The sequence below is a fragment of the Onychostruthus taczanowskii genome, unplaced genomic scaffold (assembly GCF_017590055.1).
Source record: "Onychostruthus taczanowskii isolate IOZ18803 unplaced genomic scaffold, ASM1759005v1 scaffold125, whole genome shotgun sequence".
NCBI lineage: Eukaryota > Metazoa > Chordata > Aves > Passeriformes > Passeridae > Onychostruthus > Onychostruthus taczanowskii.
In genome coordinates this window covers 569921-586217 of record NW_024498407.1, presented here as the reverse complement: position 1 = coordinate 586217, position 16297 = coordinate 569921, and the positions used below count along the sequence as shown (strand labels likewise).

The following is a 16297-nucleotide window of genomic DNA, read 5'->3' as shown; positions in this document are numbered from 1 at the left end:
CTTTTAGTTCAGATCTGTTATGTTTTAAAGCTATTACAAAAACTATGGAGTACAGACTTCATAAACAGAAAAAAATTGTGGTCATCAATTATGTCACCCACGTCAACAAATTTTCCTTAAAGCCTTACAGATTTAAGTATTTTATTCAAGCAGCTCGTGTCATACATACAACTCAGTTTTAAACATTATAAGGTTAGCCAGATGTATCAAGAAAAAAATAAAAATAAAATTTCAAAAATTAAAATTAAATTTTTGTAAAAAACACATATTTGAGAGCACCTGTAATACAGTAGTATACCTAAGTATAAGAAAATAGGCAATAACTTCTAGCATGGTCATTTGGATGACTGAAATTTTAAGACAGGAAAACAAAAAGGCAAAAAGTTCATAAGCAAATAAGAAAACCAAAGTGTTTCACACTTTATGAACATTAAGAGCTTTACTTACTAGAAGGCCTTATAACGATATTGTTGGAAATGGCTGCTCCTCGTTCATTCCTTGCTGTACATTGGTAAACTCCCTCATATGCTTCTGCTTTCCCACCATTCATAATATTTATGACAAGAGTCCCTGAATTTGGTTTCATTGTTACCTGTGCATCTTTATCTATATCAAAATGAGTTCCATTGCGTGTCCAGGAGAAGCTAAAACAATAAAAACAAAAAGAAAAGTTTATTCTTAGGTGCTTTTTGTAGACTGTATGAAGAAAAAGAAGAAAAAGCAATTAACAAAAATACATATTATTTTTTCATTAGCAGATAAGTAAGACTAGTTCCCAAACTAAATTAACTAATAATGCAATACAGAAATTTTACTATAAGAAATCTGGCAATATTTTAAGATAAAAGATTTGGCTGAACATATTTACAAGAGCTATTTCAAAGTTAATTATTTTTTTAAAAAATACATTAAAAATTTCTGAGGTTAATCATACATGGAAAATAACTGATTTCCTTTCTACTCAAAATGATGCAGTAACATCTGCAAGAACTGATATTGCTAAAGCTGCATTAGCATTTCCATTATAAAATCTATTGTTGAAAGGGTTTATAAACCTGTCTTTCAAAACCTGCTAAGGGCTGAAATGTGTCATCTCAGGCCCCAGCAGGACACCATTTATTTTAGTTGGTTTGGTGATTTTGAAGTTATGCAAGTGAATTAAAGACTGTGGCAAGTTTGAGTCCTTTTCACTATTCTAATGCAAACATAATTCTCTAATAGAAATTATATAGTCTGAGAGCCTTTATTTGACCTAGTAAATTTATACCAATACTACTCAAAACAAGAGATATCTTGAAAATAGTCTTTAAAAATGAAGACTGATAGAACTCATAAAAAATTGTCAAGAAGCAGAGGTTCACAGTCTACAACTTAAACCATAAACACCATTTTCTTACTTATGCTCCATTTATGGTCAGAAGTATAGTCACAGAGAGCTTGACCAACACCTATGAAGTGCTGAGCACTCCCAGCTTCAAACACTGTGAACAGCAGTTTTTGTACATGTTACATTTCAGCTTCAGAATCTTAAGCACAAACACTTTTTTGTGCTGGTTAGAATGTTCCTAAAGTATAAATGTAATGGCACCAGAAAAGCTCAGATTCTAACAGACTCAAATTGTGCGCTGACCTTCTGCAGCAGGACTGGACATATTTGCACCTTGTGTTGGGGGAGAGAAGAACTGGACCTGCAGCAGTGCTGGACCCCAATGCAGCGTTTTTGGGAGGACTACCATGCATTGTGAACTAACAGTGAACCTCTTTCTTACAACTTTGCAGGTGAAGTTTCATAATGTGGGGTTTCCATTACCAATAATATTAAGAATGCAATAAAGTGTAATGTAGATTCAAATGAGAGGTGGAAAAAGTGGAACAAACCCCTGAATTTGGGAAGAGTGGCAGTCAGTCTTTGCTGCTCTAGCTATAGGTAGCAGCACATCCACAAACCCTTATGCCAGGTGCTCTCACCAATACAAAGTTATCACACTGATATCACACAATTCACACTGTGGGCTGAGAAAGTCCATGTTCTCCTAGTTCTTCCATACTCTTAGGCCAATAAAAGCAAAAAAAAAAAAAATGCTACTAACCTAGGAGGTGGCTTTCCTTTGGCTTCACACTGTATTACAATATTCTCTCGAGGGTCAACAATGTAATCTTTTGGAGATTGCTGAGTTATCGTAGGAGGTTGTGACACTTCATTATGAAATACAACAAAGAGAGATGATTTGAACAATATTTTCAAAGTATTACCAAGACACTTTTGTAAGCAAAGAAAGAACAACTGCAGTTAGGAAGCAAATCATTGACAGAAGAGTGGGATTAAAGTATCCATTGTACCAGGAGGCTGAAGCTCTCTACCCTTGTAAATCAGTGCAGCTATACTTACTTCCAGCTGAGCTATCCTGATTTACAGTGGATGAAGATCTTGGCCAAAACATTTAATGAAAAGATCATTTCTATACCTCAGATTTCAACAGGAAGGACACTCAAATTCTAAGTCCAACAAATCTGAAATCGAGAGTTGCAAGACATAAACCTCCACAAAATGGTTTTTTACCACAGAGAAGGAAAAAATATAAAAAATATACATTGCTTTGTGCTCCTAACATTTTGCATATTTTCAAATTCTCTGTGAGAGAGACCTTTCCACACATTTATTTTCCTTAATATATTGCATTAATCTACAAAGCATGCTTTTAAGAACTACTTTTCAGGAGTAAAGAATGTGTTATAAGCAAAATACGCTGTTAAAAATGACAAAAATAGTATCTAGTTTCCAAATAAAGTAAACATGTAGGAAAAGTAAAGCACCAATTCCCCTTAAGAAATCCATTAAAAATATAGTCTTGTGAACTGTTCCAGGAGAAGCAATCATTTAACATTTGTCATTTTTCAAGTACTATAAAACAAGTAGTACAGGACAAAATTGATTCACCTGACAAAGTAGTTGGTGTCTACCTATGGTAATTTATAGTCTATTACCATTATCTATGCCCATTTTTGCATTAAAAAACACTGTGATATTAAGATAGTGAGAAAGGTGTCTTCCTCAACATTATTCATATGTTTATAGTTTAGTGTCACCTGAATAAACCTGTTTAATAATATGCCCATGAACATCCCCATCTAAGTGCTGTAAATCAGCTGTCCAGCAATACCCTTTGCCTGTGCTTTGGGGTAATTTCTAGCCACTGGAACAAAATATTTCAATCATTAGAGTTAGCTGTGTTCTCATGCCTCACTCCAGACAGTTAAAATTCTACAACTGGGATTTTTATTTAAGTCTTGCTTAAGGATACCATTACACTTTAAGTACTCCTTTGCACAGACAGAGGTAGCTGTCTGTAAAACTCTACCTGCAAGAAACAGCAATGAAAAGAAATCATATCATGGAACCATAACAAAACACAGCAGCCAAGCAGAACAGAGCAGGCCACAGAACTGGGTTCTGCTCCTCACTGCACAGGGGAGAAGCTTTGAAAGAGGAAGGCAACATTTTTACATGATGCCTTTATGTGTATTTCCTTAGAAGTACTTGAAGACAGTCCTTTTCCCTCTCAGAGGCATTTCTCAGGGTCAGTATATATCAGAAAAAGCAAATTCACTCTGAAAAAGGATATGACACAAACACTGCCCAGCCTACAGGATATTCCATCTGACGCACATCAAAGACCTGCAATCTCCACTGCCTGCCGTGTTAGGGACTGCACTTAAAACTGATTAAATTAACCATAAAACTAAAGCTAAGTTAGAACCCATAAAATATGAGGTCTACTTAAATAGCTATACCCACTGTAGATATAAAAATATGTCAAATCAGATATGTAAAATAGTACAAAAGTACATATATTCCAATAAATTTTTTTATCAAATATATTTACTCCTGAAAGTAGTAATAAAACACTGCACAAGCTGATATTGAGTGAAGATTTTAATGTTCAAACAGCACACCATCAAAAATCACACAATTAATTTATCTGGAATATCAGAATGTTGTTTTATGTACATTAGTATTTCCTGAACACTGCATGCATAAAACATCTAGACATAGCAAACCAAATTATCAACAAGATGTCAGAATCACACATTTTTGGACTGCAAATTCAATTTGCAGCACAATCTGTTTTAATTTTCAGCAGCACGCAGCCTATTTTTAGTGAAGAGTAACTTACATTCTTCTAGAAGTTTTGCTTTTATTCCCACATCAGAATCAGCAGTTGAATGGACAAATGGAGATTAAAGAGAAACATTTGTTAGTGAAGAGAAAATTAGCAATTTTGAGAGGGAAGAGATGTATCTCTGACAAGTACATTGGTCACCATTAAAAAGAAAACATCTAAAACATTCAGCACTGCAACCCAAGCAACGACGCCTGAAATTCCAACCACAATTTCCACTGTGTCAGATATTACTACATTTATCTAAAGCTCTTGGCATGAGAAACTTTCCTGAAGTGTTGACTTTTTTAAGGCAACCATGCTATGTGGTTTTGGCGTTGCAAGGACATAAAACAATAATACTGAGGTGACAGCAGCAAATCAGAATTAATGGAGTGTGCTACGCTCATGCTGCAGTCAAAATCAATCCACCCATATGATCACATGGAAGAACAAAGAGAATGCTCCAGGCTAAAATTACTCTTGTAAAGACAAAAGCATCTAATTCTACTCAACAGACTTGCAACTCTTTTTGGTTTGAAAAATAACTAAACAAAAATAATCATCTGAACTGTCAGATCTTTATTGCTTAATTTCAATGTTTTGCATAAACATAAATTTATGTCTCTTTATCAATAGGCCAAATGTCCCTGAGTCCCCTACACTTTCAGTCATTCCTGGCCTGCTTTGAGGAAACACTGACTAGGAACTACTGAACTTGCTATCAACAGGGATTTCTAACCTGGAGGAAATCTAAATATTGAACCAATCAAGTATGTTCTCACCACCAGGTCTCTATGGTGGATATTCAGGGAAGACCCACAACAAAATCTAAGTCCTTCCCTTGTGGTGCTCTCCCAGAGACCATTCTCATCATTATTTATGAAAGCAATACCATTATTCTAGATACAATTTCCGGCTAAAAATTCAAGGATGTGACTTTATCAGACCTCACAAACTCATTAAGAATGAAGTAGAAGGGAATTAAATTCTCAGTACAGAATTAAAATGATACATCCAAAAAGGCTATTCATTTTTGTCTATTGATGCATTTCTGGTAAATTTAACCCAAAATCTTGCTCTTAAAACAACAATATTAAAGAGGTGCAGAATTTATATTAGTTGCTAAACTACAAGATAGGTTTAAAAGACTATTTATAGCCTGCAAAGATGTTTAAGGAGAAAAATTAAGTTTCAAAAATAACACATTCATTTATTCATCAAACTTTCAAAGCCTTCCTTAATCCACAGCTTATTCCTCTAAGGGCATTTACAACACAACAAGTTGGATGTGATTCAGATATATTGATTTTGTTACAGAAATACAGGTCATTGGTTTGATAGGCTTGTAAAATGCAAGGGGAAAAAAAAACCACCAAAGCACTTGCAAAGTATGTCAATGATTATTAAAGAAAGACATGCATTTCCGGAAGGCAGAAAGGTATCAAAACCACAGGTAAAGAAAGGTAAAGAAAACCATGCAGATTAGAATCACAGGCAAATTTACTGATGTATTAATCCATCAATTAAACCCCAGCCCTAATGTTCTCTTCCCTGGAAATTAGTTTAACAAATGAATCATCACTGAGAGGTGCAACATGGTTCACTGAATTCTGAAAATGTGATCGTGTTCATCTTAGAAAGAAAACAGCAACCTGAAACATGAGTGATTTAATAAAATTAGTTATTGAGAATATAAAATGCAGCAGCTACATTGCTTCCTTTTCAGCATGAAGTGCTACCTTCAAGGTTCCCCACTAACAGAGTCTTATATCAGACAAGAACTTCAGATTGTGGGATTTCCCCGCCTCATGTGTTAATGCTGGAGTTCCCTGCCCAGCACATTTCGAACATGTTTCTAAGTAAAAGTTCTTAACTGTTTTCAGGCACTACTTAAGACATCTAAGAGCCTTACCCTTTTGCATTAAAAAAAAAAAAAAAGAAAGATGCTTTGAGTGTCTGAATTTTAGGTATTTGAATTTCTTACTAGCCGTCATATCAGCTTGTGGGAACCTCTTCTCTGTAGGTAAGTGATTCCTTACAGCCATTAGGAATTGTCCTGGGATTTTTAAAAAATTATCAACATGATCTTAATTTCACAAATAATTAGCATTTAGCAGGGCTTTTCTGGCCTTCTTCAGTTTGATCAAACAAAAGCACACTGAAGTGTAAGTAGGATTCTGCGAGAATCCTGTGTTACACCTCCTCAACTGAACAATGTAACTCATTTTATATGCACAGGTTTTGAAAATCTTCAGTAAGTCAGTGTAAATATTCATAAAGTCCTGATTTAAGTAACCAAACACATTATTTTTAGCTCCATGTTGGAGTTATCTTCAGCTTCCTACAGAAATTATTTAATTACTCTTCCATTATTCTGCACGTATTTATCAGGTTAGTACTTACAGTCAAGAGGTACATCCAGTGCAAAAATAATTTGGCACAGAAAGAGGACCAGGGAAGTTTTGCTTGTAGGTATGCTCATCTTTTTCATCATGATTTTGGGCTGTACTGAGTAAATCACACTTGAAGAATGAAGTTCAACTTCGTAAGACTAGATAGCTGGCAGTAGTTATGTAGGTATAGACAAGAAACCTGATAAATAAAAACCAAAAGAACGATATGCAGATATAATGGAGAGTTAAATGATCACATGCATCTTAATATTATGAAATACAAGCAGTCTAAATACTATATCTAAAGACAAGAGTTACACCATGCATTCTACTGAAATCCAAGAAATTCACAAGTTCTTAGGTCATCTAGATGACCTTTCTTAAAGAAGCTAGTGAAGAACTCCTACAACCTTATTGAACAGAAATACAAATGCCTCTCCTAAGAAGGATAAAGCATCAGTCAGTCCATCTAGTTAAAAAAAGAGTATATACTAAAGATAACTGTCCTCTGAAGTAGATTTAGAGGATTAAAGCTCTGAATGCCCACCTAGTCTCTCCTTCAAACACCCTACACCATTCTTGGAAAGAGGCATTTTAGGCATTTACTCCAATGAAAACAAGTCAAGCCATGAATTTGCCACGTAAACTGTGGAATCTTTCTGCAGCTTTGAGTTAGGTATCCCAGCATCTTGCAACTTTGGACCTCTTTCTAATAAGACAGCTGTAGATTGAATACAGAAGACTTCATGAAGGTGCAAAGGTGCTATAGTGTACTGTACCTAGGCTCCTGTTTCTGGATATCTGATTCCTCTCAAAATAGGTAACATCAAAATGCTTTGTCATTTCTAGCCTGAAACCAAAATATAATTAACTGTAAGCATATTCTCAAACACTCTTCTCCTCCTTTCATATGTGACAAACTATTGGAAATGAAACTTAAGTTCTTTGAAAAGTGTCAGATTTCCCCCCTGAGCCAAGCATGAGAGATCACATTAGCCATGCAGAATGATTCTGGTTCCCTTCTTATTTTCTACATTCAGGACCAAGCTGTAGCTGAGAATGTTGGAGGAGTGAAAACTATCTGCCTGTAAGCCCCATGAGCATCACCAGTGACCTACAAAGAGCTATGCAGCCCTAGAAACCCAAACAGTGCTTGCACAATGCACTCTCAGTGAATGAACATCCACTGAGAAAGTACTTCCCAGATGGATCAGAAAGTTCACAGTGACTAATTCACCTTGAAGAGAACACTTGCTCAGCTCTGGCTACAGATATGAAACACAAAGCTATCCACAAAGAGTTAAAGCTGCAAAGAAGCAGCTACATTACGAACGTTAAATTAAGAATTGTTTGTGCTTCCTGAAGTTACTTAAGCCAGACTATGGTAAGAATTTCCCTCAATTTTCACATTACAGAAGAAGTTATGCCTCTTAATTGCTGCTGTAAATTATCTTTCTCTTTGTACAGTCCTCTGAGCGAGACTGGAATTAGAAACTAGAATTGAGATGTGGAGCTCTACTTCTCATCCTAACCTGATTCTTACTGTCACTATCTGCAAAACAGATTTTTCTTTCAAAGTAAGAATGTTCCAGTAGGTTAATGTTCTAGACATGTACTACTTGGAGTTGTTGGGAACTGCTGACTGGGGCATCACGGGACAGGGCAAGCTGCTTATTGACATTCCAAACTATCTCTAGGACTGCATACTGTAATGTAACGACTAATTATTTATCATGGCAGATTAGAAAAACTACAAAACGCATCAGAAGAGAGGACACCATAGTTCCGTATAATTATTTATACAAACTGGAACTGCACAAGCAGTCAAGGTGGCATGCCAACCTAAAAATACTCAGAAAGGGGTTCAGACATAGAAGGAAAGCATGAAAAATACTCAGACTTTCCTAGAAAAACAAACTGAACTTTGCTACATTTTAAATAAGCACCCTAAATTGCTGGGGGTTGATCTGGGGAAAGGTGAGAAGTGTTTTCCCTATCCCATTTTGGCACATACAGTTTACTACACTCCTGCTGCAGCGAGCAAGGGGAAGGAGTAGAGCTTCTGTCGAGAGTGCCTGAGAACACTCCAGCATGTTTCCTGCAATGAAGTGCTCTCCAGAAAAGCTGATTTTATTCCAGCAACCACAGCTGTCTACTCTTCTCAGTTAAACTAGGTTCTCACCCACTGTTCTGATTAATATGTCGTCTCCTCATTACAGTATCACTGCAATTATCAAGGTGCCCTCTCTGTGCCATGACCTGGGATTTACAGGATACTCTTTGAAGTATTGCACGCACAAGTGAACCTTGACTTCTATTGTTTCTTCTCCATGGAACATTTCAGTTCTCCTTCCAAAACCCTGAAAACCTGATTATCCACTTTATTGTCTTGTTCTTTCGACATGTAAAATGAGTATTGCAGTGATTTGACAGCATTGTAAAATCAAACTGCATTTGCTTTGAACAAGTACAAATGAATACACAAGCACTGATGAATCAGGCAGGGGCAATTAAAATGATTGGGAAAGTAATACTCTTGAGAAATTGTCTCATATTTTCTACCTCTGCTACTGCAAAGTTCCAGTTGGATACCAATTGAATCTGCTGCTGGGATGTTTGGATATAATATGGGAATTCAACCTCAGAGAGCCAATGTGCCCAAAGGGTTTGTGACAGAATATTACTGGAAATTATTTTAGGTTCGTCAGCACAACTGGGTGCTTGTGCTGAATATATTCAAGATTAAATCTGGCATAATTTAGTACGAATACAACAGCTGCTATGTAGAACTAAACATTGCTTTGACATAGCATTATCTGCTACAAAATAAGGACAGGCCTCTAAGCACAGATCAATGTAAAGGCTTCAACTGCGAAACCTGAAATACTTATACAGCAGATTGCCTTTTCCTCCAGATAATTTATTTATGATCTCTTGTAACTGAGACATTTTTTTCAACCTTTTCATAGGAAAACACATATATTGTGACAGTTTGGTCAGGAGTTTGCTCACCAATTTGTACAAAATATGATTTTCTATACCTGCATACCTATGTACCTAACAAAGTGTCACTTGGTATGACTTCTGTGCTTCTTGATGAGATGCTAACTAACAACATGGACTAAGGGTTGAAGCTATGGGATACCAAACAGGAGTCGAGTTAAATAGAAATGCATAGGCAAAGTGCAAGAGTATTTCATCAAAAAGTGTAATTTCAGAAGGCAAGGGTTTTATGTACTTATTACAAAAGAACCAGGATCAAGTGAGAGAGATTGTCCTTTTTTCACTTGGAAAAAAAAACTCAAACAAACAAACAAAAAATTACTTTTTAAAAATGACCCACAGAAAGCCACAATTAGACGAATGAAGGCACCTGAGGTGAGCCTGAGGTAGACTATATGGCAGAATATCAAGACAGAGTTGGCTCCCAGTGGTCTCTTCACTGGGACCATTTGGCTATAAACAGCAAAACCACATACTTCACAAACACTGAAGGAGCTAGGAAAAACAACATGTATATGGAAGGGATAATTTGGAAGGCAGAATTCAAGATTCTTTTTGTACATCAAAAGGGACAAGAATGTCCATGATTTTAAGAGCTCAAGAAAAAATGAAACACAGAATTGTTAAGGTTGGAAAAGACCTTTAAGATCATCAAGCCTATCAGCCCAGCACTGCCAAGTCCAACACTTCACTATGTTTCTAAGTGCCACAGCTACATGTGTTTAATTACCTCCAGGGATGAGAGCTCAACCACTTCCCTGAGATGCCTGTTCCAGTGCTTCATAATTGTTTCAGTAAAGAAATTTTTCCTAATATTTAATCTAACCCTTCTCTGTTCTCTCTTGTCCTTTTGCTAGCTGCTTGGGAGAAGACACTGGTACATCGTGGGTTACATCCTTCCCCTCTACTGAAGGAGTGTCCATCCTACCTACTCACTCTGATACTTCCTGAATTGTGTCCTGGCACCACAGAATTACAATTGGGTCAGGTCAGTATTTGCCAAAGAGAGTGTTAACAAGTGAACAGTATCCATGGCTGTAGAGCAAACAACCACACACCCACACATGCACACACAGAGGATATTTCACTATGCTACACCAGTACTGAGTAATATTGATTTCTGATTGGAATATTAATACAGACAGACACACTATCAATTGACACCTCAAAGCTGAGTCAATTGAGGCTCCAAATGACAGAGAGGACACATTTTTCCTCTGGCTATCTTCAACAGAAGCATACAACAAGTTCAATTTCCTTGTAAGTGCTGCTGCAATATTTCTTTTTCAGGATGTAAGAGTGTAAGGAAGTGTGTTTACTGAAATTCAACCTAGTGCAAAGTTAGACAGCATTTTCTAAACTTAATATTGTTTCACAGACATTTGATGCATCACTGATTATGCATTTCTCTTCAATTACATTATTTTTAAGACAAAAAGGTCTTTAGAAATGTGAACAGAAACCAAGGTCAGTGTAAGAAATGTGAAAGGGTTATTAAATTGCATGACAGAACAACTGGAATATTTCATACACATTAGGAAAAAAAGCATTATCTTCTATATAAACATGATTGAATTAATGCAGTACAAGTTAGACACTGGAGATTAGAGAAAAACTATTATTTAGCAAAAAACTTCCTCTGCCTCATTTGTCTAATGCCTCTATTTTTTTTCTCACAATGAAAGACAGATATAATTAGAATACAGGAAAAATAAACAGTTTTCAAGGAAATTTATTTCATAGCAGTCTTATATCCACAGAAACATGAAAAGCAATTTCAAATGGCATAAATGTATTTAATGATTTGTACATTTTAAAAAAGTGTTGACGATTATAATCAAAAAGCACAAAATGCTTGTTTTTGAGGACAACAGCAATACCTTTATCACTTAATAGAAGGTCTTTACAGGACTTATGTGTTTTACACAACTATGCTAACTATGCAAGTATTAATAAGATGATTTAAAATATTTTAGAACAAATGGTTTCAAATTTCACCCTCCTTTTTTAGGTTATCTTGTATTTTCAATAATAGGCCACATAAAAAACACTAATTAGAAACAACTATTTAATTAAAATCTATCAAATAAGAACAGGAAACAATGGACTTAGCGTTATACTACCTAAGCAGCAAAGACACAGCACTACTAAAAACACTAATGCTGTATAACAAGAATAATTCTAACAGTTTTTATGGAGGTAGTATGACATAATAGACTAAACACCCAGGTAGGTGTTGCCAGACCCAAGTAGTACTCAAAATTCTGCTCTTGAATAATCTTGCAGTCCATTCAGTCCCACCTGGTTTGCTTTCCCCATCCATCTCTTACCTATTAGATGTAAATTATCCAAGCTATGGTCTATTTCCAGATAGCTGGTCTTAATCTACTTACCACAGGACACATAGCTTTAGAGTGTCTGAATAGAGGTGCCAATAAAAAGAAATAACTTTTAAAACTTTCTAAAAGCACACCTGTCAACCCAGGACAGGTTTGTCATGGTTTGACAACACCACATTAGAAATATTTCTCATCCTTTAGAACCCTGCTTTCCTCCAAGTTTTTAATTTGTCACAATCTACTATAAATCTATCCTTTAAAGTCACCAGGGAATACTAAATCATCTTCTGTGATCTCCTGTTTATGAAGCTTAAGCCCATTGCTTTGGATTTGGCTTCACTGTAAATGTTATAGGGGCATCCATTTAAATAGAACTGGATGAAAAATAAAAAAAAACTACACAGACAGAACTCTTGAATTCAACAAGATCTCCTCAGGACTAATTCAGATGCTTCAGATACTTATTAGGGTTAGATGTTTATACGCACTTAGCCATTTTCAAGCTATTCTGACAAAGGCAGATAGCCTTGTGTGCCACACTCTAAATGTTCTCAGCAGTTCTATATACAGCAAAAAATCATCAGCCTGATTACACTCCTGAACTGCCACTACACTCAGCATTATGATTTTGGCTCTGAGAATGTACTTAAGCATTCATAGTGATCTCCTTCCTTTCCACAATCCAGACACAACTTACAGTCTCTACCATCACTCTCTATTTTCAGCTATGGGAAAGACACTTAGTCCATGAAACTTCTTTACTGACAATCCTACATTAAGACCTGCCAACTGGTTTGTTATTCATCAAAGTCTGGTCTGTTTTGTTACACAGTTCAATTCATGTTTTTATTAATTGGTTTCGTGTGGCAGTAAGTGAAATGCTTTTCAAAGTCTTTTACACTGACACCATCATCTTATCAAACTTGTATTTTACCAGATATTAAAATATTAAAATCAAGTTTTTGTCAATCATTTGTTTTACAAGCTCTACTTTCCATAAAACTCTGAGCAGAATCAATTTTACTCAAGGCCTTTAATTCCCTATCAGCTGAGACCCCAATCAGCTTTTTCCATATGTTCACTGTGATTTATACCAGGCTATACTTACCCGGCTCAATCTGCTTGTCTATTCTGAATCTGGGCAGAACACCAGCTCTCTTCCAGTCTTAAGGAACATATTAAAAATGAAAACCTGTGAACCAGATATCTTCCCTACTGGGACCTCTGGAGCTCACAGGTAGGCCCATGACACCTAGACTTGCTGAATGACAAAAATTATGTATCTTCAACACATATTATTCAATATCTACTAATGGTTACTATGACTAAAGAGGCTTTCTATCCTAATATGATGCATCATAATTTTTTTCCAATTAATCATGTTACTTGAAATAATATAAGACCATGTTACTTGTAATAATATAACAACATAAGAAAACAGTATTTCTGTTTCTAAGACTTGGTCCTATAAAAAAAACCCCACATATTTGCCCAGTTGTCTCCACCATGGAAATGACCAACACATCTGCCATGAGAACATGCCTAAAATTTCATAGCTTCTAACTGGATCTCTTTGGTAGATCACTATGAACAGTGGGATACAGCTAAAAAAAGCAGAGATAGGGGTCCTTAAAAATTCCACTCTTATTTCAACTATCTGCTCAAGAAATACAACCTATGAGCACGAAAAAATGCAGGGGAAAAAACCCAAACAACTAAACACAGAGGTCAAATATCTAATTATGGGCTGCAGGTAAGCCTGTAAATTCAGTCATGTGTCACAGACTTGAATCCTTAAAGCAGCAACTAAGAGTTGATTTTTAAAACAATGGAGCAAGGCTAATATGTGCTTTTACAGTTGTCTTACATGTTCCCTGAAGGCCTATATTGGATTTGGCCCTTTTGAGGATTTAAACAGAGCAGCACTTACTTTTTAGATCCTGCTCAGCTTAAATTATAAACTGCTTTGGCTGGGATGACTATAGGCATGGCCAAGCAAAGCTGTGGATAGCCCTCAAATAGGCAGGTAAGCCTAGTAAGCCTGGCAAGTTTAGATGCTCCCAGAATCAAATCAGCATCTGAACAGCACTTTTGTACTGCAGATTTAAACAGATGTCTCAGTCTTGCTTGGGTCCTTTCTGGTGTCCTAAATACTTGACTGGATTCAGATTCTTTTACCTTTTTAATCCCCTCACACAGAAATTATGGACTAGAGCACAAAACTAATGGTATAGTGACATCTATTTCAGCAGTCCTTTAGATACATGACAGCCTGAACAAACACACATCATCTCTTATGCATGTATACATACTTTACTGTCTTTCAAAGACTTGGCTGAGATGTTTGAGTTGAGAGTAACTTTGCAAATCTGCTGAAGACCATGAGTTTACAAAGGAGTGAGTGAAAATGTAACTCGCATCAATTTAGAGAGAGCTAGTTTGGCTTGAAGTAAATGACTAAATATGGGGATCAAGAAGAAGAAAGAATTCTGCTTGACCATTAAAATTCCCAGTAAGTAAGAAAGAATTCAGAGTAAGTGAGAGAAAATAAACTGAGAAAACATATTTTTACAGCTCGTGGATGGTAAAAACAGGTATCTAGATGATGGCATCATTAGAATAGTTCTTCATGCTTTGACACTTTTGGAGCATGCAAATGATCTCGTCGCTCTTTAAGTACAAACAATGCAGCACAAACTTCAACAAGACAAACATTTTCAAGTAGCCCATCTCTTTCCCTCTGAAAGGTTTTGCAATAGAATAAAACAGTGCTATAAGAAAAAATATCCATGTATCATCAGCCTGCTTTGACAGCCATACCATAGTGAAGTGGTGAGTGAAGCCATACCCTGAGTGAAGACTCCCAATTCAGTTCCTTGTAAATATGCAAAGAGGATGCTCAGCTGAAATACTCCCTGAAATATTAATTTCTTTACCTGGAAGATGTGATGAAATGGATTTTTTTTTTTATTTTCCTAATTTTTTTATACCCATCAGAATTCATTGCATGGGTTTCAGAGCTACCTAAGAAGAAGGTAATACATTCTGTATTACACTGGTTAATTATCTTTGCATCCCTACAGCTAACCCCAAAAGCACTGACTGTCCAGGAGTATTCCTGCAGTCCTGGAGATACTCTTGAGAAAACCATATTGTGCAGAAGAGCAGGATCTGATTCACAGACAGGGCAACTTCTCCCTTGGGGAAGTAGAGCAGAAACCACTAATATTAGTATGAAATGCTGGAATAGTTATGCTAAAGAGGAGGTCACTCAGAATAGGGACATTGCCAGAAAGGAAGGACTAAGGCATTCTGTCAGATATAAAACCCTAACAAGTACATGAACAAAGGAGGGTAAACAGCACAGAGAGAACAAACTACCAACTCCAGCTAGCTGCCCTGGGGACATTTTTTGGTGATGGGCATTGGGAACTAGCCACCTATGTGCAACACCTATTCAACAGCTAAAAGTTCGCCTGTTTGCTCATTTAATTTTAAATAATTCTGTCAAAGTAGTTACAATTACACCTGTTATCTGCCCACCATTAAAAACTGTAATGAACAGAGAACTGTGATACAAACATTTCAACACTATAGAAATATTCTTGCCTCTCTAAAAGCAAGAGTTGATAATCTTCACAATTATTTAGCTGTGCAAATGAAGTCTGTTCCTGCTTTATACAACACTAATTCATGCTGCCACTGCTCCCAACAGAATTATGTGAAACCTAAGTAAATGAACCGACTTATAATTTGTTTGCAGATATCACCAGTGTTGTGATACATTTCATAACCAGGTCACTATGCTCAGGAATGCTGCTGAGGATCATATGTGCAGGGGTGAATAGCGTCCTAACAATGGTTAGAAAGAATTTGCCTATTTCAAGACTTTCAGACGTGATTTCTGAAGTAAGTACTGATTTCTTTAGGTAAGCAACTCTAATTTCTCCTCATTCTCAAATAATTCATAACAACTCAAAGTTCTGATTAATTTCATCACCATCAGAAAACCTTCCTTCTGCAGCTAGACACCTCAATTCTATAGATAAAATAAAGCAGGGAAGATTGGAATTCAAGTTTTCTTTTTTCTCTGCTGCCTTTGTTTTTCTTTTTTTTTTTTTTTTTTGAACCCCCACCCAGCTCTAGTGAGGCCACATCTGGAATGCTGTGCCCAGTTCTGGGCTCCTCAGGACAAGAGAGACATGGGAGCTCCTGGAGCAGGTCCCACAGAGGGTGACAAAGGTGATTAAGGGGTTAGAGCATCTCTCCTACATGTCAAGGCTGAGGGAGCTGGGCCTGCTCAGCCTGGAGAAGGGACAGCTGAGAGGGGACCTCATCAATATCTGGAACTGTTAGTTCATGGAGCAGATCATCTTGAGTGCCATCATGTGTCACAGGA

The 16297-nt window shown here is 36.5% G+C and overlaps 1 protein-coding gene across 3 annotated transcripts in view; it reads right to left on the bottom strand.

The window, feature by feature from the left end:
- Nucleotides 1-16297, bottom strand: part of NRCAM (neuronal cell adhesion molecule) — a 144062-nt gene that overhangs the window by 59591 nt on the left and 68174 nt on the right. For 2 of the 3 annotated variants that reach the window (XM_041396070.1, XM_041396071.1), the window contains exons 4-6: nucleotides 6567-6755; nucleotides 2091-2196; nucleotides 448-644 (exon numbers count right to left, since the gene is read on the bottom strand). In XM_041396070.1, coding sequence (XP_041252004.1) covers nucleotides 448-644; nucleotides 2091-2196; nucleotides 6567-6657 — 394 coding nt within the window. In that variant the 5' untranslated portion in view covers nucleotides 6658-6755. Of the gene's footprint in view, nucleotides 1-447; nucleotides 645-2090; nucleotides 2197-6566; nucleotides 6756-16297 lie in introns of those variants that run through there. The other variant, XM_041396068.1, reaches the window with a different exon arrangement.